The sequence below is a fragment of the Mustela nigripes genome, chromosome 14, assembly GCF_022355385.1.
Source record: "Mustela nigripes isolate SB6536 chromosome 14, MUSNIG.SB6536, whole genome shotgun sequence".
NCBI lineage: Eukaryota > Metazoa > Chordata > Mammalia > Carnivora > Mustelidae > Mustela > Mustela nigripes.
Window position 1 is genome coordinate 79528533 of NC_081570.1, and position 24467 is coordinate 79552999.

Here is a 24467-nt window from a genome sequence, read left to right on the forward strand (position 1 = left end):
TGGGTGGCTCAGCTGGCTAAGTGTCTGACTTTGGCTCAGGTCATGATCTTGGGGTCCCAGGATCCAGCTCTGTGTGGAGCCCTGCATTGGGTTCCGCATTCATCCAGGAGCCTGTGTGTCCCCCTCTCTCTGTCCCCCCTTTCCCCCCTGTACTCATGGATGCTCATTCTGTCTGTCTGTCTCTCTCTCAAATAAATCAGTAAAATCTTAAAAAAAAAAAAAATACTGCTCTGGGCAGGAGATGCAAAGAATTATAAATAGATCCTGCATTTAGAGCTTGTAGTCTACTGAAAGCTGAATAAATGCTTTAAATGAACACTGGAAACATTAGTAGTCTATTTGTGTATAGTTATTGAAGTATTGATGTTTGGTCCAATATATCATATGCTATTTTAATGCATTGATTTGCCACTATTTTTGTTAGTATAACACAGTTGCTTTGGAATCTAAAAAATATGAATCATTTGCATCTTGAGATGTAACCAGGTAGTTGTTTATGTACTCCACATTAGAATTTCAGGTTAAAGGTTAGTATTCTATAATTACATAATTTTCAAGAGGAAGTTGAAAATAATTGATAAAGTATAACTCTGTAGCAAGAATAATTATAATTTAATTCAGAGATTATGAGCATGAAAGAACTAAAATGATGTATAGATAAATGTGTTGGAACCTCCATCTCTACATGATGAAGCTAAAGGAGATAAACACCAATCTACAAATGTTCCTTTGAAGTGAAAGCTATAACTTTTCTAACAGTAAAAAACGATTTTAGTTCCCGTTGAAACAAAAGACAGTTCAAAAGATTTTCTCAAAAGCTTTTCAAGAGATTACTTGAAGATTAAAGCATCACAGGAAAATATGTGATGGATATGTGGTGGTTGCTTGTAGCTATCTCCTCATTGCTGTCTTCAGATAGAAAGTGTATCAGCAGCTGGAAAAATGCATAAAAATATACACAATAAAAAAAATGCTGTTGGCTCTTTCAATGAAAGATTACTTTAAAAATGTCAAATGAAATTTTATCTTCAAGTGTCATAATTAAATGATCATCAGTTTATGTACTCTTCAGTTTATTTTAGAATATTTTTTATTAAATATGCTAGTTTATGTTAAAAATAACCCTATGTTTTACATTGTTTTGTAAATTTGTTGTGAAAGTTGCTATTTTGTGATGTTTAGTGTTGTATTTATAAAAATATATTTGTAGTCTATATTTTAATTTTTTAAGAAAATTTTAGAGAGAGGGAGAGCTTGCACATGCAGGGAAGAGAGGCAAAGGGTGAAAGAGAGGAAGAAGAATTTCAAGCAGGCAAAATAGTGAACACTTCAGAATACTGGTATTAAAACAAATGTTTCTATTGTAAATGAAGTAAATGCCAAAATAATATTGGTATTGGTATTAAAATTAGTATTTTAGTATTAAATAAATTTTGAAAATGTTTTCCTAGTAGAAACTACATTTTTGTTATCATTTGGAGGGGCACCTGGGTGGCTCAGTTGATAAACAAGCTGCCTTGGGCTCAGGTCATGATCCCGGAGTTCTGGGATCGAGTCCCACATTGGGCTCCCAACTCCATGGGGAATCTGCTTCCTTCTTGACCTTCTCCCCTCTCATGTTCTCTCTTACTCGCTTTCTCTGAAATAAATAAATAAAATCTTTAAAAGAAGAAAGTTAAACTACATATTCATTGCATACATTCTTTTGCATGTTGGGTATATTTTGCCATAAAAAGAAAAATATATAATTGAAAAAAATGTACTGCATAAGCTGTACCTTAAGAGATTTGGGTATTCAGAGAAAAGAGGAATTTTTTGTATTGGTTATTTTATTTCTTATTTCTCGGTGGTTTTTTGTTTTTTGGTGATCTCTACCCAGTGTGAGGCTCAAACTCATGACCCTAAATCAAGAGTCACATGCTTTTCTGAATTTGGTTATTTTAGAAGTATATAGGTTAGAGATTTTAAAATTTTGTCACTTTTTTTTTTTTTTTAAAGATTTTATTTCACAGACCGAGATCACAAGTAGGCAGAGGCAGGCAGAGAGAGAGGGAGCCTGCTGGGCAGGGATCACCCTGGGTCACGATCCCAGGGTCCTGGGATGGAGCCCTGAAGCAGAGTCTTTGCCTTTGACAAAAGACTCTGAGCCACATAGGTGCCCCATAAAATTTTGTCACTTTTCTGAAAATATTTTGTATCAAGTTGGTTTTATGTGCTCTTTAGAAATTTGTAGCTTATAATGATGTACTCTGTGGTGACTAACCTAATATGAAAAAATTGTTACTTAATCCCTTCAATTGTGACTTACCAAAGAATCCTATCATTTGCTTCCTTTGTGCACATAGTGAGTTATTCAGAAATTAACCAGATGTTTTTCTTTCTGATGGCCACTTTTAATTTTTTAAATTTTAATTCTGGTATAATTAACATATAGTAGTATATTATTTTCAGGTATACAGTATAGTGATTCAGCAGTTCCATACATTATTCAGTGCTCATCATGATAAGCTCATTATCAGGGAGCTTCAACTATTTCACCCGCTCCCTTCACCTACCAAACCCTGTGGTAACCGTCAGTTTTCTGTATTAAAGATTCCGTTTTTTTTTTGTTGTGTCTCTTATTTTTTGTTTGTTTTGTTCTTTAAATTGCATTTATGAGTGAAATCATTTCTTTTTTTTTTTTTAAAGATTTTATTTATTTATTTGACAGAAAGTAGTAGGCAGGTAGGCAGAGAGGCAGGCAGAGAGAGAAAGGAGGAAGCAGGCTCCCTGCTGAGCAAAGAGCCCCATGTGGGGCTCGATCCCTGGACTCCGGGATCATGACCTGAGCTGAAGGCAGAGGCTTTAACCCACTGAGCCACCCAGGCTCCCCGAAATCATTTGTCTTTTATTGACCTATTTCATTGAGCATTTTACCCTTTAGATCCATCCATGTTGTTACAGATGGCAAAATTTTCAATCTTTTTTAAGACTGAATAATCCATTTGTGTGTGTGTATACACACCACAACAGTTCATCCATTTATCAGTGGACAGTTGGGCTGCTTCCATGATTTGGCTATTGCAAATAATGCTGCAGTAAACATAAGGGTGCATATATCTTTTCAAATTAATATTTTTGTACTCTGGGTAAATACCCAAGGTGGAGTTACTGGATTATATAGTAATTCTATTTTCAATTTTTTGAGGAACCTCCGCCTAGTTTTACATAGTGGCTATACTGGTTTGCATTCCCACCAGCTGTGCACGAGGATTCCTTTTCCTTCACGTCCTCACCAGCATTTGTTTTTCTTGTGTTTTGATTTTAGTAATTTAGGTAGGTGTGAGGTAATACCTCATTTGTGGCTTTGATTTGCATTTCCCTGGTTATGAGTTCCATTGAGCATCTTTTCATGTGTCTGTTTGCCATCTGGATGTCTTCTTTGGAGAAATGACTGTTCATGTCTTCTGCCTATTTTTAATTAGATTATTTTATTTTTTGGTGTTATTTTAAGTTCTTTTTATATTTTGGATACTCTTTCTCAGATACATCATTTTCAAATATCTTCTCCGATTCAGTAGGTTGCCTTTAGTTTCCTTGATTGTTTCCTTCACTGTGCACAAGTTTTTTATTTTGATATAGTCCCAATAGTATATTTTTAATTTTGTTTCCCTTGCCTCAGAAGATATATCTAGAAAGAAGTTGCTGTGGCCAGTGTCAGTAATCTTTGCCTGTGCTGTCTTCAAGGATTTTTGTGGTTTTAGGTCTCACATTTAGGTCTTTAATCCATTTTGAGTTTATATTTGTGTATGGTTTAAGTAAGTAGTTCAGTTTCATTCTTTTGCATGTAGCTGACCAGTTTTTCCAACACCATTGTTGAAGAGACTGTCTTTTTTCCTGTTGCATATTCTTGCCACCTCCTAAAGATTAATTGACCATATAATTGTGGGTATATTTCTGGACTTTCTGTTCTGTTGATCTGTGGGTCTGTTTTTGTTCTAGTACCATACTGATTACTACAGCTTTGTAATATAACTTGAAGTCTGAAATTGTGATACTTTGGTTTTTTCTTTTTCAAAATTGCTTTGGCTATCCAGGGTCTTCTGTGGTTGCATACAAATTTTAGAATTATTTGTTAAAGTTACATGAAAAAAAGTTGTTGGTATTTTGATAGGGCTTGCATTAAATCTGTAGATTGCTTTGGGTGGGGTAGTATGGACATTTTAACATTATTATATTAAATGCATTATTATAAAGCATGGACTGTCTTTCCATTTGCTCTCTGCTCAGCAGGGAGCCTGCTTCCTCCTCTCTCTGCCTGCCTCTCTGCCTACTTGTGATCTCTGTCAAGTAAATAAATAAAATCTTAAAAAAAAAAAAAAAATCAACATAGAAGCCAGAGTGATCTGTTTAAGAATCTGAGTCCTGGCAGGTCATGCTCAAGAACCTCCACTGTGTTTTCATCTCAATCAGTGTTAAAGCCCATGTCCTTATGGTGGAAGGTAGAGCTCGTGCAATTCTGACCCCATACATTTCCCATTTTAACTCCTACTTTTCCCTATTTTCATTCATCTGTAGCTTGCTTATTCAGCTTCTTACTCTTCTGAAATACATCAAGCATTTGTAGGCTCAGGGTCTTAAACATTTTAACGATTAAACCTGAAATTGCACTCATTCTTCAGGTAGGCAGAAGCACTAAAGTTGTAGATAGTGTATCTATCCAAAGTAATAAGCAGGAGGGCAGAATAAAAGCACATAAGTGTTCATGGTAAAAATAGAGTTGGAGAATGAGGAATTATCTTCTGATTGTGTCTTTTAGTCAGGTAGGAAGCAAGGTTATTGGTTGAAAGAGAAATGGCTAGGAAGTGGTGTAAATTTAAGCTGAAAGGGTATAAGATAGTTGGCTGGGATAATGGGATGGTGAATGGGTTCAGGCTAAGTAGTATTTACGCCTTTTGAGTTAGTAAGCACACATTTTCAAAGGATGACCAGTCAGTGTGGTTGTTTGGTTGGTTCCTCTGCCTTGTCTGTCTGTCCTTCCTTCCCATCCCACCTTTTTCCAGCAGCACGAGGAAGGATTGGTAAAGAGTTAAGTATAAAATCAGTGTTGAAATTTGGCAAAGCAAGAGAGGGCAAAGACACCTGAAGCTATTTGGATGGAGTGATTACAGTGATGGCTTATGGAATCCAGGCTGTGTCAAGATGGAAATGAAGACAGAGGGGCATGGGCAGTAGAAATTGTCAGAATCAGTGGATTAAAGTCTCTGTGGGGTCAAAAGTTACTGGCCCTGGGGAACCTGGCTGGCTCAGTCAGTAGAATATGTGATTCTTGATTTCCGGGTAGAGAGTTCAAGCCCCATGTTGGGTGTAGAGATTACTTTAAAAAAAAAAAAAAAAAGGCAAAACAAAAACAAAAAATCAAAAAACCAACCAAAAGTTATTGGCTTTGGAGTACTGGAGTTTGTGAGTTGGCAGACAGGATTGACCATCTGAGAATTAGAGTCTTGGAATTTATTGGAGGAGGAGATGTTTATAGTTATTGCTAATAACAATGGGGATGACCGTTGGAATGAGTTGCTGAGAAAGTAGTAGGAAGAGAAGTAAGAAGTAAAATAATGTGCGCTAGGTATTGGAAGAATTATCTATAGAGATTTTGAAGTTACTGAAAGCTTAATTTTAGTTGAAGGGTGGCTCAGTTAGTTAAGCAGCTGCCTTCAGCTGCCTTCAGCTCGGGTCATGATCCCAGCGTCCTGGGATTGAGTCCCACATCGGGCTCCTTGCTCTGCAGGGAGCCTGCTTCTCCCTCTGGCTCTGCCTGCCACTCTGTCTGCCTGTGCTCGCTCTCGCTCGCTCGCTCTCTCTGACAAATAAATAAAATCTTAAAAAAAAAAATTTAGTTGAAATTTAAAAGGTAATAGGTAAGTTTTCCAAATACACAAGTTTGCATCCATTTTTAAAGAACAGGGGGCATCTGGGTGGCTCAGTCAGTTAAGTGGCTAACTCTTGATTTCAGCTCAGGTCATGACCTTGGGGTCCTGGGATTGAGCACTGCATCAGGCTCCTTGCTCAGTGAGGAGTTTGCTTGAGGATTTTCTTTCTCCCCCTTCCCTTTCCCACCCATTTGCTCTCTCTCACTCAAATAAATTAATCTTTAAAAAAATAAACCCACCCATTAAAACCACAAGGAAACAAATCAAATAATTAAGTTGTTCATTTGAAAATTAAACTATTCCTGTTAACTTTGGTAGATGTCTCTGAATTACAAATTGATTTTTTAGTTCCACGAGGCTTAAAAAATATTTCTAGTTTCATATGAATCTAAGAATGAGAAAAGTCAGTTGTGTTAGATCTTAAGAATGTTTTTGGTAGTACTTTGGTATTCAGAAGTGCTGGAGAAACTTTGGCAGAAAGTCCGAGCTATAGAGTAAGCCCAAACTGGGACAACAAAGTCATTATTCTGCTTTTTAGTGAAGAAAGTTTTTTTTAAATAGTCATGACCCTTGGTGCTTTACCAAAAGTACTTTATTGGGACTTCATTTGGATGCAAGGCTGTGTCAAAGTAATTAGAAAAACAAGGATTGAATATTAAATAGGACTTCTGAAAAAAATTATAACACTTTGTGATGCATACTTATTTTTAATTATATTGCATTAAAGCTATAATTTTATAGATAAAAGTAAGGTGACTGAGTAAATTTAGTATTTATTATTTCATCACTATACAGTAGAACCTTGGAGCAACATATAATTCGTTTGATTTATGCTGAATAGTGTGGACATTTAGCTGGGTGATGCCAACTTTAATTTAGGGTGTTTTCCTTGTGTTCCCAAATGAATAATGTAAGATAACTTTAAACATTTTACAGAATTAAAAAAACAGTACTTGAAGGAAACAGAAAGTAATAGTTTTCTTGAATTTAGATATGAGATAGCATTTAATTAGGGCATACCACTGAGGGGAGAGAGCACATTTCATAGAAGCTGTGTAAGGATGAATGTGTTAGGAAAGGAAGTGAGGGGTTAATGAAGGCAAGGAGGTGGAAGAAGTTGTACTCTGTTAGTAATCTAGAGTAAATCCATAGAAATAAGAGTAATGCTAAACATAGAGAGAATGGGGGGGAATAAAGATGAATTGCCTCTTTTGATAAAAGGGCAATTTGATAACTTTATTTATTTGTAATCCATAGGTGGTTTCAGAATACTGGTTAATTTCTTTAGTTTGTTTTGGGCATTTACAGACATTTTCCACTATATAGTCCAAGGTATTTGCTGGCATGGACTGGAGAGAAATGTGGTCTCAGGCTTTGAAACTGAAGGGATTAGAGGGTGTTACCAATGATCCCCAAGGCTTTATGATAGATTCCTTTTTTTTTTTTTTTAAGATCTTATTTATTTATTTATTTATTTGTCAGGGAGAGAGAGAGAGATTTTATTTTCTTCATTTATTTATTTATTTATTTGTCAGGGAGCGGGGAGAGAGAGAGAGTCTGAGCTTTAGCTTCCCACTTTTCCTTTCTGGGGGAAAGTTCTTTGAGAGTTTTTCAGTTTGAGAGGGAATTTAATTTATAATAGGAAATCTTAATAATATTCCAGTTAAGTTCACTGGGCAGTGTATTTTCTTGCTGTTTTCAAGTCTACTTTGGAAGCCAAGTGATAATGAAAAACTTTTGTGAAAGAGTCGAATTGGGAGTAGTAATACCAAACTGTGGTAGCCAGATGAATTCTATCTGTGCTATTTAGGTAGAATTTACCTTTTCAAGTAGAATTGTAAAATGATTGAAGGTAGGGAAAGGGATAAAAAGCAAAAAGACTTGGAGATGATTTATTTGTAAATAATGAATCCTGTTAAACCATAGGTGATTTAGAAAAAGAAGAATAGTTAGAGATAATAGAGAAGGATGATTTTTGAACATTTATCAACATTATAGACTTTCGATATGGGAGAGGAAGAAAGCAGCACCAAGTTATTAGTCAATCTGGAGATTATTCTTGAAGGCTAGGAAGTGATGGTTTCTTAAGCAGCAGGTAGAAAGGAGTATCTTGAGGATTGAAAGAGTTTTGCAGGACAGTGATACTTTGTGATATATTAGTTTCATGTTTACTGCATTGTAGAACACTTAAAAACATCATCATAACCCTATTGAGGTGTGTCATGGGACTCCCATTTTAAGATGGACAAAGTTCAGAGAACCATGGCGAATTGCCACATCTGGTAAATGCAGAGCCCAGAATCTGAACCTCAGTATATTTTATTTTATTTAGCTTCATTGGGTACCTGCTACAGTGCCAGGCCTCTAGTGCCTTTGGGAGTTCAGAGTTGAATGATACGTGGTTTCTACCCTCAACAGAGTATGGCAAGTAAATAAGATAGTAATTTTTTAAACTTCTGCACAGCGAAGGAAACAACCAACAAAACTAAAATGCAACCTACTGAATGGGAAAAGATATTTGTAAATGACCTATCCCATATAAATGGTTAGTATACAAAATATATGAAGAACTTACAAATCTCAGTGCCTTGGAAATGAATAATCCAATGAAAAATGGGCAGAAGATGTAGAAGAACTACAAATGGTTAACAGACACATGAAGAGATGCTTAAAATCGGTGATCATCAGGGAAATGCAAATCAAAACTATGGTTATCCCCTCACATCTGTCAGAATGGCTAAAATCAACAACACAAGAAGCAATAGGTGTTGGCGAGCATGTGGCAAAAAGGGAACCCAGAACCCTCTTGTAATGTTTGTGGGAATTTATTTTATTTATTTATTTTTTTAATAAAGATTTTATTTATTTATTTGACAGAGAGAAATCACAAGTAGGCAGAGAGGCAGGCAGAGAGAGAGGAAATCACAAGTAGGCAGAGAGGCAGGCAGAGAGAGAGAGAGAGGAGGAAGCAGGCTCCCTGCTGAGCAGAGAGCCCGATGCGGGACTCGATCCCAGGACCCTGAGATCATGACCTGAGCCAAAGGCAGCGGCTTAACCACTGAGCCACCCAGGCGCCCTGTTTGTGGGAATTTAAACTGGTGCAGCCACTGTGGAAAACAGTATGGAGGTTCCTCAAAAAGTTAAAAATAGAGCTATCCTGTGATCCACCAATTACACCCAAAGAATACAAAAATACTAATTCAAAAGGATACATGAAATCTGATGTTTATAGCAGCATTATCTACAGTGGCCAGATTATGGAAACAGCCCAAGTGTCCTTTGATAAATGGGTAAAGAAGATGTGGGTATGTGTGTGTGTGTGTGTGTACACATACACCAAAAAGCCATAAAAACCGAAATCTTGCCATTTGCAGCAACATGGATGGAGACAGTATTCTGAGTGAAACAAGTCAATCAGAGAAGGATAGATACCATATGATTTCACTCATGTAGAATTTAAGAAACAAAACAAGCGAAGGTGAAAAAGGAGGCGGGGAGAGAGAGAAAGGCAAACCTAGAAACTGGACCCTTAATCGTAGAGAACAAGGTGATGGTTACTGGAAGTGAGGTGAGTGGGGGGTTGGTGGAATAGGTGATACGGGGATTTAGGAGCGCACTTACTGTGATGAGCATTGAGTGATGTATGGGAGTGCTGAGTTATTGTATATCTGAAACTAGTAATTACACTGTGTGTTAATTATTTGGAATTTAAATAAGAACTTAAGGAAAAGATTGTAACCTTTGGGAGTCTTGGGGACCCAGAGAAAGACCAACACAGCCAGTCTGAGAATTTTGGATCATTTTCTGGAAGCCATAGTGCCTGAACTAAATCTCAAAGGAGGAGTAAGAAACAGTAAATATTTAAAGAGGTGACCAAGGAGGGTGTTGCATCCAGGGGAAACCACGTAGGTAAAAGCATTTAGACATAAAGTTGTGTGAATTATGCTAAGAAGTTTAGCATTTATAACCTATTTCTCTGTAGATCTAAAATAAAGAGGTGTGGGCACCTGGGTGGCTCAGTAGGTTAAAGCCTCTGCGTTCCGCTCAGGTCATGATTCCAGGGTCCTGGGATCGAGTCCCGCATTGGGCTCTCTGCTCAGCGGGGAGCCTGCTTCCCCCTCTCTCTCTGCCTGCCTCTCTGACTACTTGTGATCTCTGTCTGTCTAATAAATAAATAAAATCTTAAAAAATAAAATAAAGAGGTGGGTAGAGAACAGAAGAGCCTAGGTTTTTTCCCTTTTAGACCTCATTGCTTTTCTGAATAAATATCAGAAGCTGATTAAAATATTTGTGGATACAATTGTAGACTTTTCAGTGTGTTTTCACCTTCTTTTCCAGGATCAGTTCGACAGCTTAGACAAGCATACACAATGGGGAATTGACTTCCTGGAAAGATATGCCAAATTTGTTAAAGAGAGGATAGAAATTGAACAGAACTACGCAAAACAATTGAGGTAAGTTAAAGATTTTTCAGTTTTCAGAAATGAAATTACATTTTTAAGTAGTTGAGTATTAGATAAATGTAAATTCTGTGGCGCTTTTTGGGTCAGAATTTGATTGAATTAAGTAACTGATCTTTTAAATCATCAATTTAATTGAATCATTGCTAGTACCACAAGATATATTGGCTAGCTAGATCATGAATAGACATCATTCCAGAAGCATTTTAAAATCCTAAAATCAGGAAGCAAAATGCTAAGAAAAAGAAATACCTGAGTAATATAATTTTTCCCTGTAACTTTTTGCTTTAGTAATCTTTCAGAAGCATTGAAGATTTCTTCAGTTTCTCAGATCTTCAGAGTTTCTATACCTTGGAAATCAAGTGTGTTGAGCTCTGTTTCTAACAAAAATTAGATATATATTACTGATGAAAGTGATGTTGGAGTAGGTGTTAGAAGATAATAATTTTAAAGGGAAAATTTTAGCCTTAAAGCAGATGGAATTTATCTTAAGATTTTGTTCAAGTGGAAAATCATTGTTAGACTACAATTTGACAGTTTTTGCTAGAACTTAATAAAAATGATGCTTGAGGGGCAGAGGGAGAGAGAATCTCAAGCCGACTCTACACAAAGTGTGGAGCGCAACACAGGACTCGCTCTCACAACCCTGAGATCAGGGCCTGAGCCGAAACGAAGAGTTGTCCCTTAACCAACTGTGCCACCGAAGTGCCTCAAGTTTCCAAGTTTTTCAGTGGAAGTGAGAAGAAATAGAGACAATGCCGTGATGGCGGTATGAAGTGGCAATAAAGGAAAAGTTTAATATATTATAAAAAAGAATGAAAACAGTATTTCCAATATCAAAAAGTACCTTGTCAGTAAGGGAATGATGAAAAATACTATGAAATATGCAGTTTAAACAAATTGTGTGTAGCAGGATAAACTTAAAAGGCTATTCAGTCCGTCAGTGTAAAAAGCAAGTTTTGTAGAACTGAATGTACAGCAAGATCTCCTTGTTCGCTCAAGTTTGTTTATACAGTAATATATAAAAATTGTATGTATTGTGAAGAGATCTAGAATATACCCCACATTGTTATACAGTGGTTATCCCTGGGGAATGGGAGTGGGATTTAAGGGAAGGAACTTAAATCACTTATTACTTAGACTTTTGAATTACTGAAGGCTTTTCAATGATTATATATTATTTTTATAGTTTAAAACACTTGTTCTTAAGCTAAGAAGATACATTCAAAAGAAAATTTTGTCACAAATGCTTAAATAAAAATTGGTAATTTATAAAGTAAACTTCAGCAATCTGGAATCTCTGGATTCAAGGGTTTCAGGGAAGGCCAAGGTTGAACTAGAGTAATAGGACTAATTGCAGATTTCTTTGCCTTTCTGTTATGTGACTGAAAATGAAAATAACCATTGTAATTTTCACGTGTCAAAATTGATTTGAACACCACTTCATTGAAGCAAGGGTGGCTAGAACCCACAATTACATGATATGGAAAATAAAATTTTATAGTGAGAAAGTAGGCTTTATTATGTATAGATGTGTAGATCAGTGATTTGCATCTTTCTTCTGTCTCCACATACTAAAGAAATTTGGCACATTTCCATTTTAACAGTGCCTCTCCAGGGTAGTGATTTTCAATACAGGAGGATTATTGGAAGGTGCTAAGGAATTCCAGTAAGGAAGAAGTGGGAGGAGGCACGTGTAACTTGAGACCACTACTCCCTTCTCTCCTTCTACATTGAGATTTGCTCCTTTGGCTGAATACTTAGTAAATGATTGAATTATCAGCTGCTCTTTATAGTATCTGTTTGTTCAAAAGGAAGAAGTTTGCCTTGTTTATTTCCTCTTCTTTAATGGGAAAAATTCTTTTGGTTAACTCCCTCCTGTTTTGCTACTACAGAAGACAGTATTTTTCATAGTGCGGCAGCCTTTTTTTCCTCCTAAATAACTATATTCAGATTGTTGTACCTTTACATTTTAGGTATGTTGTAAGATTAAAATTTGTCAGTCTTAAGTACCTTCTGTTTATTTTCTTTCTCCCTTTTGTCGGTTTTGATGGTTCTGGTTTAACTTTATTTTGATTTTTGGTATTGATTGATTTTGGTAGTGGTTTGAGGATAGTAATAAATAGAAAATAAAGCATCTATCCACTCATGGAGACAGAGATAATCAAACCATTCATTTTAATTGATGATATATGATGAATTTGGAATACTTGTAAGATGCTTTTTGGTTTGCAGGGCATAAAAAGCTGAAGTTGGTCATTCTTTTAATAAACTTACACTATTTGTATGGCAGAGATTAAAATTTGTTTAGTAAAAGAAGCTGATGTGATAGGTATGTATCATTTTATATTATTTATTTTTTAAGATTTATTTTTTTTGAGAGAGTGAGTGAGTGGGAGGGTGAGCATGGGGGGCAGGGGCACACTGAGCATGAAGCCTGATGCAAGGCTTGATCCCAGGACCCTGAGATCATGACCTGAGCTGAAACCAAGAGTTGGATGCTTAACTGGCTGTGCCAACCAGGTGCTCCATTTTATTTTTTTCTAGTAAAGATTAAAATTACAATACTAAGTTCCATCATAGAGATTGCTCTATGAAATTATATTCTCCTACTTCCACCCCAGACCATTCCTTTTTGGTTCAAATGGGGCAGTGTGGTATACCAGAAGAGAAATAGATTGGACGACAGAACTTAAAGCTACTTTTATTTTATTTTTATTTTTTTTTTTAAATTTTATTTATTTATTTGACAGAGAGAGATCACAAGTAGGCATAGAGGCAGGCAGAGAGAGAGAGGAGGAGGAAGCAGGCTCCCTGCTGAGCAGAGAGCCCGATGCGGGACTCGATCCCAGGACCCTGAGATCATGACCTGAGCCGAAGGCAGCGGCTTAACCCACTGAGCCACCCAGGCGCCCAAAGCTACTTTTATTTTAACTAGAACAGAAATCTACAGATTCCTTTTGATGTTATGTTCTGTACCAATGCCAACCCTGGCCAGCATAGCTGGTACTTTGAGAGCTCGGTGATTATAATTTGAATGAATAAATAGTGAAATGGTCTGTATTTCAGTTTAGTTTAGAAATTAGGTTCTCTGGGGGCACCTGGGTGGCTCAGTTGGTTAAGCAGCTGCCTTCGGCTGGGGTCATGATCCCAGGGTTCTGGGATTGAGCCCTGTGTTGGGCTCCCTGCTCCATAGAGAGTCTGCTTCTCCCTACCCCTCTACTGCTCTGCCTGCTTGTGTGTTATCTCTCTCTGTCAAATAAATAAATAAAATAAAATAAAATTTAAAAAAAGAAATTAGGATCTCTGGTCATATGCTGAACCTTGTACGAAGTGCTTTCTGTCCATTCTAGAGTTTTTGTCATGTACATCATTGTGATGAGGTTGTTCTACTAAGAGCTGTCCCAAGTATTTAGGGTAGACTTAGATACTAAATAATCCAAATAAAACTGGTTTTTATTTTCTATTTAGTCTTTACTTTCTCATGCCTCTTTATCAGAATTTTCTATTTCTTTCTCACTTTGTTTAGTCTCTCAAGAACCCAGAGAGCTCATCTTAGTATTTATTTGGTGAAAGTGGAGATTACTCTATCTTTAAAAAAAATAATAATAAATTTATTTATTTATTTATTTATTTGAGAGAGAGCACATGTGAGAGAGCACAAGTAGGGGGAGTGGCAGGCAGAGGAAGAAACAGCAGCATGCTCCCCACCGAACATTGAGCCCCACATAGGGCTCCATCCCAGGACCCTGGCATCATGACCCGAGCTGAATGCACACACTTAACCCATGGAGCCACCCTGGTGCCCTGAGATTACTTTAATTATTATTATTATTATTTTTTTAATTTATTTGCACAGAGATAGAGATCTCAAGTAAGCAGGGAGGCAGTCAGAGGGAGAGGGGAAAGCAGGCAGAGAGCCCAATGTGGGGTTTGATTCCAGGACCCTGGAGTCCATGGCCTGAGACAAAGGCAGAGACTTAACCCACTGTGAGCCACCCAGGCACCCCTACTTTATTATTTTTAATTTATTTATTTTAGAGAGAACATGTGTGAGGGAGGGGCATGGGGAGAGGTGGATGGAGAGAGACTCTCAAGTAGATTCCCCGCTGAGCACCGAGCCCTAGTGGGTCTCAGTCTCATGACCCTGTGTCATCATGACCTGCGTCAAAAACCAAGAATCCACCCTTAACAGACTGAGCCACCCAGGTGCACCTAAAGTGGAGATTACTTTTATTCTTTGGTTAGCTGTTGTTTAACTCTCTTCTGATGTGGTCACTTCTGAGTTTTTGATCAACTGCGTAGTAAACCCTAACAGTGCCATTTGGATAGAGGCAGGAAGAACTATTCCCCATATTTTGGGGGTTTAGATGAACTTTCTTCATAGAATTAGAGCCTGTGGAAATTCTTTCATTTCTATTGATCTCCAGTAATCACTGAGCTTTCCTGAATACATATATCTCAGTGTCTGTATTGGATGATTTATTGGCTAAATAATTATGCTTCTTAATTCTAAAGTATCATCACCTACTTCTTAAATGTAAACTTCCCAGGGCGCCTGGGTGACTCAGTTGGTTAAGTGTCTGCCTTTGACTCAGGTCATGATCCTGAGGTCCTGGGATCCAGCCAAGCCTCAGACTCCCTACTCCGCAGGCACCTTAATTCTCCTCCTCCCTCTTCTGCTCCCTCCTGCCAGTCCTCTCTCTCTCAAATAAGTAAATAAGGTATTTAAAAAAATAAATGTAAACTTTGCAAAGAAAAGAGATTTTTGTTTGTTCTTTGTACTGCTTCTAGAGTAGTGCCTGGCACAGAGCAAGCACTTTTTTCTGTATTTACTGAACACTTATGTAGCGTTTAATGTGTCAGCGCTGTTCTAGTGCTTTTACACATACTAATATGTTTTGTTTTCATAAAAACCCAGAGAGATGTCAGTATTATTTTAAAGCTTAGGAAACTTGAGTTACAGAGAGGTGAAGAAAGTTAGCTGGATTCAGACTAGCTGCTAAGTCTGGGCTCTTGATAGTATGTCATGCTGCTTCAGCAGAGGGAGAATGAATAATTCTCTGTTGAGGATTTATTTTTCCTATCACCAGTGCCTAGTATCACTGACAGATCTTTGGATCTATTTTACTAGAGAGTATAATAAATTATTTAAAAACTATATAACATAGTCTTTACAACTAACACATCTATTTATAATGTTACAGGTAACAGAAATTTGATTAAAATGTAAGTTAAATTATGCACTTCATAAATTTAGATCTAGTTGTATGTTTTCCATAAAGATAAGAATAGGTTGGAAAAAAAGGTTAACACCTTAGAAGTCCTTCTTCCTTTTAAGAGAATTTTTTTAAGGAAAAAAAAAAACCTTTCAAGAAGCCCTGTTTATTTTCATTTCCTTCTTGAGATGTTAAGAATACTTTTGAGGGCACCTGGGTGGCTCAGTCAGTTAAGGGTCCTGGTATTGAGCCCCTCATCTGCTGGGCTCCCTGTTTACCAGGGAGGCTGCTTCTCCCTCTCTTCCTGTCCCTCTCCCTGATTGTGCTTTTCTCTTGCTCTCTCCTTCTCTCTCCCATAAATAGAAATCTTTTTTTTTTTTTTTTAAGATTTTATTTATTTATTTGACGGAGAACACAAGTAGCAGAGAGGCAGGCAGAGAGAGAGAGAGAGAGAGAGAAGCAGGCTCTGCACTGAGCAGAGAGCCCGATGCGGGGCTCGATCGCAGGGTCCTGGGATCATGACCTGGGCTGGAGGCAGAGGCTTTAACCCGCTGAGCCACGCAGGTGCCCGCATAAATAGAAATCTTTAAAGAAAAGAATACTTATGGGTGTTTTAAAATTTCATGCAAAAAGTGTTTTTTTAATTATGAGAAATTAAGATAAATAATACTTTTTACTTTTATTGTTCCTATAACCTGTTATAAATTGGTGTGAGGGATAGCATAATGTTACTTTAGTTCTCTCTGATTCTTAACTCTCATCTCTTTTCTCCTGATGACTTAGAGAGCAAACACCATGACAGCTGGAGAGCCTTTTCTTTAATGTCACGTTACTATATTTTCTTGATATGTTTGGATTGGACTTCATGTAGTTATCATTAGCATATTTTAGCTTTTTGATAGTTTGTTTTTTGATCATTGACATTCTTCTCCTATCCTTCTTTGTACTTTTTGTGAGCCATAGAGCTCTATTTATTCTCATTTCATGCTGTTATACCTAAAATGCTGCTGCCTGCCCTTAGCCCTCCTAAGTTAATTATCATAACAAATTACTAACCTCTATTTTTAATGACTGGATTGTTTGAGGGTCCGTTTCAGTTTATATATGCTTCTGTCTTTTTTTAATCTTCACAAGAGTTTGATGATATTTGTTACCATTGTATTTTTAAGACCTGTAAAGTATTTTCCCTATAGCAAAGTGTTGGAAATGAGTCACAATGTGGAACGATTCATTTAACTAGTAAAGAAACTCAGGCTCATCACCTTAATGAGAACCATAAACCCTGTTCCTGATTATTCTATTAAAATGTTTCAGACTTTTTTTTTTCTGATTAAACAATGAAGCAGAACCTAACAAGTAAAACACAAAGCTCTTCGGAAAGAAAGTTCAAATCAGTCATATTAAATATTTTAATAGTAAACTTTCCATTGAAAAGAATTTGAAGACCTCATTATTGTTCAAACAACTACAAAAATAACTTGATTATTAATGGTGTTGGTTGTGTAGATCCCTTCATTAATCTCTCAGCTCTTTGATAATGCCTTGAGTAGTTTAATTTCCAAATTATTTTTTGTACCATTTGAATTATGTAGCAGTGATTAAAATGAGGTAAAATGTTTGTTATCCTGTATGTATAAAACATAGGTAAACCAGACAGATATTCCTCCTTATTTGAATCTGGTCTTTGAAGATGTCATATAGTTGTCATTTAAGAATCTAATATTTAGGGGCGCCTGGGTGGCTCAGTGGGTTAAAGCCTCTGCCTTCGGCTCAGGTCATGATCCCAGGGTCCTGGGATCGAGCCCCACATTGGGCTCTCTGCTCATCGGGAAGCCTGCTTCCTCCTCTCCCTCTGCCTGCCTCTCTGCCTACTTGTGATCTGTTGAATAAATAATAAATCTTTAAAAAAAAAAAAGAATCTAATATTTAGAAGGGAAACAGCAGTTACCCATCTTAGTCATTTTAAGTGTACATTTGAGGTTCCGTAACTATATTTATAACACGAAGCAACCAATCTCCAGAACTTACTCATCTTAAAAAAACTAAAATTGTATACCTGTTAAAAACTCCCCATTTTCTCCTTCTCTCAGCCCTTCTAGTTCTACTTTGTTTCTGTGAATTTGACTACTCCAGGTACCTTGTAAGTAAAATAGAGTATTTCTTTTTTTGCAGCTGGCTAGTTTCACTTAGCATAATTTAAGGCTTATACATGTTGGAACATGTTTAGAATTTCCTTCCTTTTTAAGGCTAAATATTATCCTATTGTACGCATGTACCACATTTTGTTTATCTGTTAATGGGCATTTGGGTCTACCTTTTGGCTGTTATGAATAGTGATGCTATGAACGTGTGTATACAAATACTTGTTTGAGTTCCTGCTCTCAATTCTTTTGAGTGTATACGTAGAATAGGAATTGCTGGATCACATAGTAAATCTGTGTTTAATTTTTTAAAGAACCATCATACTCTTTTCCTTAGTGGCTGTGAACTGTTTTACATTCCCAGTAGCAGTGCCCAAGGTTCCAATTTCTTCACCTTTTGCCAACACTTGTAGTTTTTGTGTTTTTGTTTTGTTTTTTTAAGTGGTCTCCTCACCTAACATCAAGACCAGTGTGGGGCTTGAACTCACGACCCCTGAGATCAAAATCAGAGCTGCTGAAATCAAGCATCAAGTGCTTAACCAACTAAGCCTCCCTGGCTCCTTTTGTTTGTTTTTGATAGCAGCCCTCTTAATGGTTGTAAGAGATCTCATTGTGGTTCTGAGTTGCATTTCTGTAATGATTAGTGATACTGAGTATGTTTTCATATTTTTGAGGCCCATTTGTGTATCTTTGAAGAAACAAGTTCTTTGTCCAATTTTTTTTTTCTTTGTCCAATTTTTAAATCAAATTTCTTGGTTTTATTGTGACCAAATTTTAGGTGTTTGAATATATTTTCTAGATTTTAACTCCTTACCAGATACATGGGTTGTACATTCTTTGTCCCATTCCCATTGGTTCATTATCTCTTCATTCGTTGATTGTAACCTTGGATGCACAAGTTTTATATTTTGATGTCTCCTTCACTTTTTCTTTCATTGCGTGTGCTTTGGGTGTCATATCCAAGAAATCATTGCCAAATCCAGTGTCATGAAACTTTCCTCCTATCTTAAGAGTTTTGTAGTGTTACCTCTTTAGGTTTAGGTCTTTGATCTACTTTGAGTTAGTCTTTGTATGTGGTGGAAGGTAAGGTTATTCGACTTTATTCTTCTGTACATGGGTATCTTTTCTGTTTAATTTTACACTATATGAGAAAAGATTTGTGGCTGTAAGTGATAGAAAACCCAGTTTGAATGATAAGTATAATGAGAAATTTATTGACAAAAGAAATTTGTTGATTTATTTGTTGATATCTTTTATTTTACTTTTTAATTGAAGGCCTGGGGTGCAGCTAGGTCACGGGAAAAAAGAGTCAGTACTGGAACACATCCAGAGCCCATTGTTTTTTCTTTTTTAAATAAATAAAATTTTTGGGGGTTGGGGAATGCATCTGTTGGTGGGTTGCCTTCTATTCTTTGGGTGCAGACTGGATTTCTCTGTAAAGTAGGAAATGCAGTCACCAACAGGTTAAGTTTTATGTCCTAGATACTAAATTCTTACTGGCCTCAAAGCTGTATCAGGTCCCTGTGGAGGCCAAGAAAAACAAGGCTCTACCCACCTTGAGTCTAGCCCTGACATAAGTATAGCCATCTTTGGCAAAGCAAAAGCTGGTACCTTGCACCCCCTCTCCACCCGCTCCCCTCCCCTTGGTAGTATGTGTGACATTCCTCAGCCACCCCTGGCTGCCCTAAAAGAAAAACAAATAGTTAACTTGCAGAGATCACAACCCTGCAAGACAGGAGTCTCCCTTGGTTTACAAATGTCCTAGTGATTTACAACAAAGAAGCTATCTTCTCAATAGCCCAATTTCAAGAGACAAATAACTCAGTTCCTTAAGCCCTAGTGTCTGCCCTCCCCACCATAAAACTGAAGTAGGCTGAGGCAGAAGGAAATGTAAATAAAGTTAAATTTCTTCTTAACCTAAATCTCACTAACAAGGACACTTGATGGGAGAAATGTGAAACTTTATCTCTAAACCTCCAAGATAGTGTCACCAATCATTCCCAAGCATATGACCCACTGATGTACATCTAAAGGGTCTCACAGAAGATTTTTATTACTGGTAATGAGTAACCTTTTCCCCAGACAATAGCTAGCCCCTCAAGGTCCTGGAGACTTTGCTTCCAAAATTCCTTAGAGACTTAAATCATCTATAACCCCCTTTGTTCTCCCCCACTGCTGAGTCTACCCCTACTCTGCCTTTTAAAAACCCTGACTGTAATCTGACTCGGGGTCCAAGTCCCTACTCTGCTGCGTCGGGTATACTTGGGCCCAAGCTTAACCATGTCACCTCAGGGTCCAAGTCCCTACTCTGCTGTGTCGGGTATACTTGGGCCTAAGCTTAAGCTTGCTGAATAAACCCTCATGTAATTGCATCGGTGTTTGGCTCCTTGGTGGTCTCTCAGATGCGAAAACGCGGGCATAACGGTCCCAAGACGTAAAAAATCCAGGAAGAAAACTCTTTCTCCCAGTGAGATTTAGTTTTCTGTCTTTGGATCACTTAAATTTAGATCCACAAATAGGGCCACTTGTATTAATCTGGCAACTCCTAAGGATGTTAACAGATGTGGGGAAGGGGCAGTTAAGAAGAAGGATGCTGATCAGTCTCAGGTCTCTCATACTACCATTCTGCCAGGAGAAATAGTATGATTTGTATCCCATGTTACAAATATGATATCGATCGCCTGTTAAATAGGCATTAGAACTCAGCTTCTCACATGTGGAAATAGATTGAAAATGTATAGACGTGATTTTTAGCCTTTAAAAATCTCTGAGATACCCTATACTACATCATTTAACTGTAATACGTGGTTTTAATAAAAGTGAATTAAAGTTTTGAGAAATTATTTGAGATATTTTATAATTTTCCCTAAAACCAAAAAAATAAATAAACACACGACAAACTAGAATGGATAAAAAAGATTAAAATCAACAATTTAAATTTGGATTAAATATATATATATATGGAATACTGTGATTTTTGGAGATGCTCATTAAATTTAGAGGCGTTCTCTGACTACTGAAGGAACAATGAACAATGTTAATTCCTCTGTATCCAGAGTACATGATCCTAAGGTAGTTAGAAAACATGGGTGAAACAGACATATATCAAAACAATGTACCAGTCTGTCTATGACTTTTATTTTATTTTATTTGGGGGAGGCAGGAAAGCAGGGTTATATTGAGTATAAGCTCAAAGCTCCTGAAGAGGGAAGGGACCTGGGAGGGTTGACCTGTAACATTTATTTTAATTTCTCTGATATATATTGGATATGTACAAAACTTTGTATTTTAATTAACTCCTAATTTATAACACCCTACTCAAAAGCATATAAACTGCTTACATATAAACTATCATAATTGGTTCCTTGGAGAATCTCTGGACATGTTAGAAAGGAGAAAGTTCTGAAAAAGAATAATCTAGGGGAACTGACAGTAAGGGCAGGTTTCTTGAGAATGATGAATTGCCTAGCAGATCTTTAGTTTAGGAGTAACCTGAATGCTTTGCACTTACATGTTTAAGACAAGCTACTCTGAGATTTTTTTGACCTAATAAGCATATTATGTTGAAAATGCAATGCAGGGATTTGTGGGAGCTATTAGCCATTCACACTTGTTATGAATCTTTTCTCACTTTAGACTGTTTTCTTAGACGGTCCAAAGATGAGCAGCTGCTTTGAAGAGATACGTTCTTTTTGTATATCCTTATCACTAATTTTTTTTTAAAAGTTACAAAAATAATGTATGATCATTATAACATATTTAAATATAAGTCCCTTCCCAGTCCTTCTTCCTGGAAGTGAGTACAATTAATTATTTGTTGTGTCTTCTTCCAAAATATATGTTTTCTTAAGAATTAAAGTTCTGATTTGATGGAATATAAGCAATACATTTTGGACCATACTTCAGTTTTTCTAGTCAGGGTTGCCTTGGATGGAGTCAGGTGGCCTGTATATGGTTTCTGTGGCCTCTGGATACTAGGGGTTTGGGAAGATTTTCCTATAGATGGGTGACTTTTTAAAATTAAGAGTGGCAAGAGTGATTTAAAAAAAAAAATGCTTAGGACTAACCCTGCATGCACAAAAAGGTAAAAGTAATATTATTTTCTTCTTCCTCTTCCCTCTTGTATATATGTGCTTTTCCTCCCTGAGGCTAGAGTTTAAATTAATAGTTTTTATGTTATGTTTAAGCTGTGTTATGACTTCTGTGGTTAACCTCTGGTAGTTATAATTCTAAGAGTCAGAAACCCAACCCAGATTGGATTAAGTAAACGAAGGCATTGATTGGTTTAATGTGACTGAAAAGGTCAGGGATCTGGGTACTCAGGAAAAGTGTTAAGAATTCTTTTTTCCTTGTTTTGCTTTCCTCTCTGTTGGTTTAATTCCCAAGCAGTCTGTTTCCACATGGTGGATCTAAGATTATGTCTTCTCAGGTTAGCTTCAGCAGGAAGAGAACCTGTCTTCCCAAGAAGTACAACAGAAATTTTAAGATTGAGTTTTGTTAGCTTGGAATAATGGGACCAGATCAAATAAAAATTTCTGGACCATAGCATGTGGCCAGCTGCACTGTAACTACATAGACATGACATTGGGAGAGCTCTAGTTTTGGATCTGCTTAGCCAGTACTGGAATAAGTAATCCCAAATCCCAGGAGTTTTACACAACAAAAGCCATCTTGATTATGCAGTGTCAGCTATAACTCTCTAGGGAGGCCCATGTGGTAACTCAGAAATCTAGACTATGTCCATTTTCCATCTCAGCATGAAGCTTCCACAGTTGTTTCAGCAGGGAATGGGAGAGTCCATAGGGTTATGCATGAGCTCTCAGTGCTTTAGTCTGGCAGTTACACAAAACTTACAACCCACTATACAGTGTTAGCCATGTGGTCCTGCCTATCTGCAAGGGGACTGGGAAATTTACAAAATAACATGTTTTTTTTTTTTTTTTTTTTTTTTGATGAGCAGAAATGTGCCTGCCATAAGCTGTTTAAAAAAAAGCTAGTGAGTGATGCAAAACAACTGATGTCCACATAGCCTTGGATTCTAAACAGTGCTTAAAATGTTGATATGTCTAAGTTAGTTACCTTGTAATTGCTAAATTCCATTGACATTTTTGGTACCAGTGTTTTTACATCTCTTTGATGAATTGACTATTTCTTCTTAGAATTTAAAAGAAAAAAATCATCTTCAGTGGTATGTTTTCTTGGGTTTTCTGAGTGATCTCTCTTAAGAGTTGAAAAACTTTTTTTTTTTTTATAAAGTGCCAGATAATAATTTTGGCTTTCTGTGCTATATGTTAACAACCATTCAGTTTTGCTGCTATTGTAGTGCAAAAGCAGTCACAGACAATACATAGTTGAATGAGTGTGGTGTGTTTCAGTTAAGTTTTATTTGTAAAAACCGCTGGGTGAGCCATTTTGTTTACATCTGATCTGCCCAACTGCTCATCCTTATCCCTCTTGTTGAGCAGGTTTTTTTTTGTTTTGTTTTGTTTTTAAGATTTTATTTATTTAACAGACAGAGATCACAAGTAGGCAGAGAGAGAGAGAGAGAAAGAGAAGCAGGCTCCCCGCTGAGCAGAGAGCCCGATGCGGGACTCGATCCCAGGACCCTGAGATCATGACCTGAGCCGAAGGTAGAGGCTTTAACCCACTGCGCCACCCAGGCACCCCCCTCTTGTTGAGCAGTTTGTCCTTCCCTCTTAAATGTATATTTCTAGATTATTTTTAGCTACCATCTCATTTTGTACATTTTGGGTGGACCCATTTTCATTCATTATTGTTTTAACTATCTTAGGTGTTGAAACAGATTTGATGTGGGGTTTGGAGTGTCCCCCGCCTTTTTTTTTTTTTTTTTTTTAAGGGAGGGAACGGGGCAAAGGGAGAGGAAGAAAATCTTAATCAAGCTCCGTGCTCAGCATGGAGCTGACCCAGGGCTGATCTCACAATTCTGAGATCATGATCTGAGCCAGATCAAGAATTGGACTGTGTACTGACTGAGCCACCCAGGCACCCCTCATGTTGTCCTTTATTAGCTATCTGACCATGTCTGAGTCATATAGAATAGGGCTAATAATACCTGCCTGTAGGTTTGCTCTACGTATAAGATTATGGAATACTTTGCATAGAGATTGGTGAATAATATATAGATGACAAATGGTAGTTCTTGTTTTTGTTATTGCCCTCTAATGTGTTAACTCTCACATATGTATCTGGATCCCAGAAGTTTCTTCAGTGTTCCAGTTTTTACTACATTTCTCTGTTGCACATTTTTATTCAGCTCTTCTGTAGTGTTAGTTAAGAAGCATTCCTTTTCAAGTAAGAGTCTTCCCACATGACACTAAGTTTGGAAAGGGATTCTAGAGCTTAGTGATATCAGTGGCATTGTGAATTTCTTGATCTTGGTTACAAGATGTTATAGCTTCAGTCATCCTATTGTCACATGTCTGTTTCCAAAACAGTAGCAAAGTGTGAAAAAGGGACTTCTTCTGGAGTAATTTTTTCCCTTTTATTATAAAAAGAATTAAAAAGTTAGGAACTAGAATCTCTAGGACTTGAACACTTTAAGGTGGGAGAGACTTGATATGTAGGGTGATTGCTAGATTTTTGGCTGAAATGTCGACGTTGATGGTAGTACTATTAATGTAAGAAAAGAATAAAGTTTATAAAGAAGATAAATTCCATTTTAGACTTGTTTTGATGTACCTGTGGCGGATGGACTGCTATCTTGTGGCCTGTCCTTCT

At 37.0% G+C, this 24467-nt stretch overlaps 1 protein-coding gene across 3 annotated transcripts in view; it reads left to right on the top strand.

The window, feature by feature from the left end:
* Window positions 1–24467, top strand: part of FNBP1L (formin binding protein 1 like) — a 101511-nt gene that overhangs the window by 32022 nt on the left and 45022 nt on the right. For all 3 annotated transcript variants that reach the window (XM_059375430.1, XM_059375432.1, XM_059375431.1), the window contains exon 2: window positions 10248–10363. In XM_059375430.1, the coding sequence (XP_059231413.1) occupies window positions 10248–10363 (116 nt within the window). The remainder of the gene's footprint in view (window positions 1–10247; window positions 10364–24467) is intronic.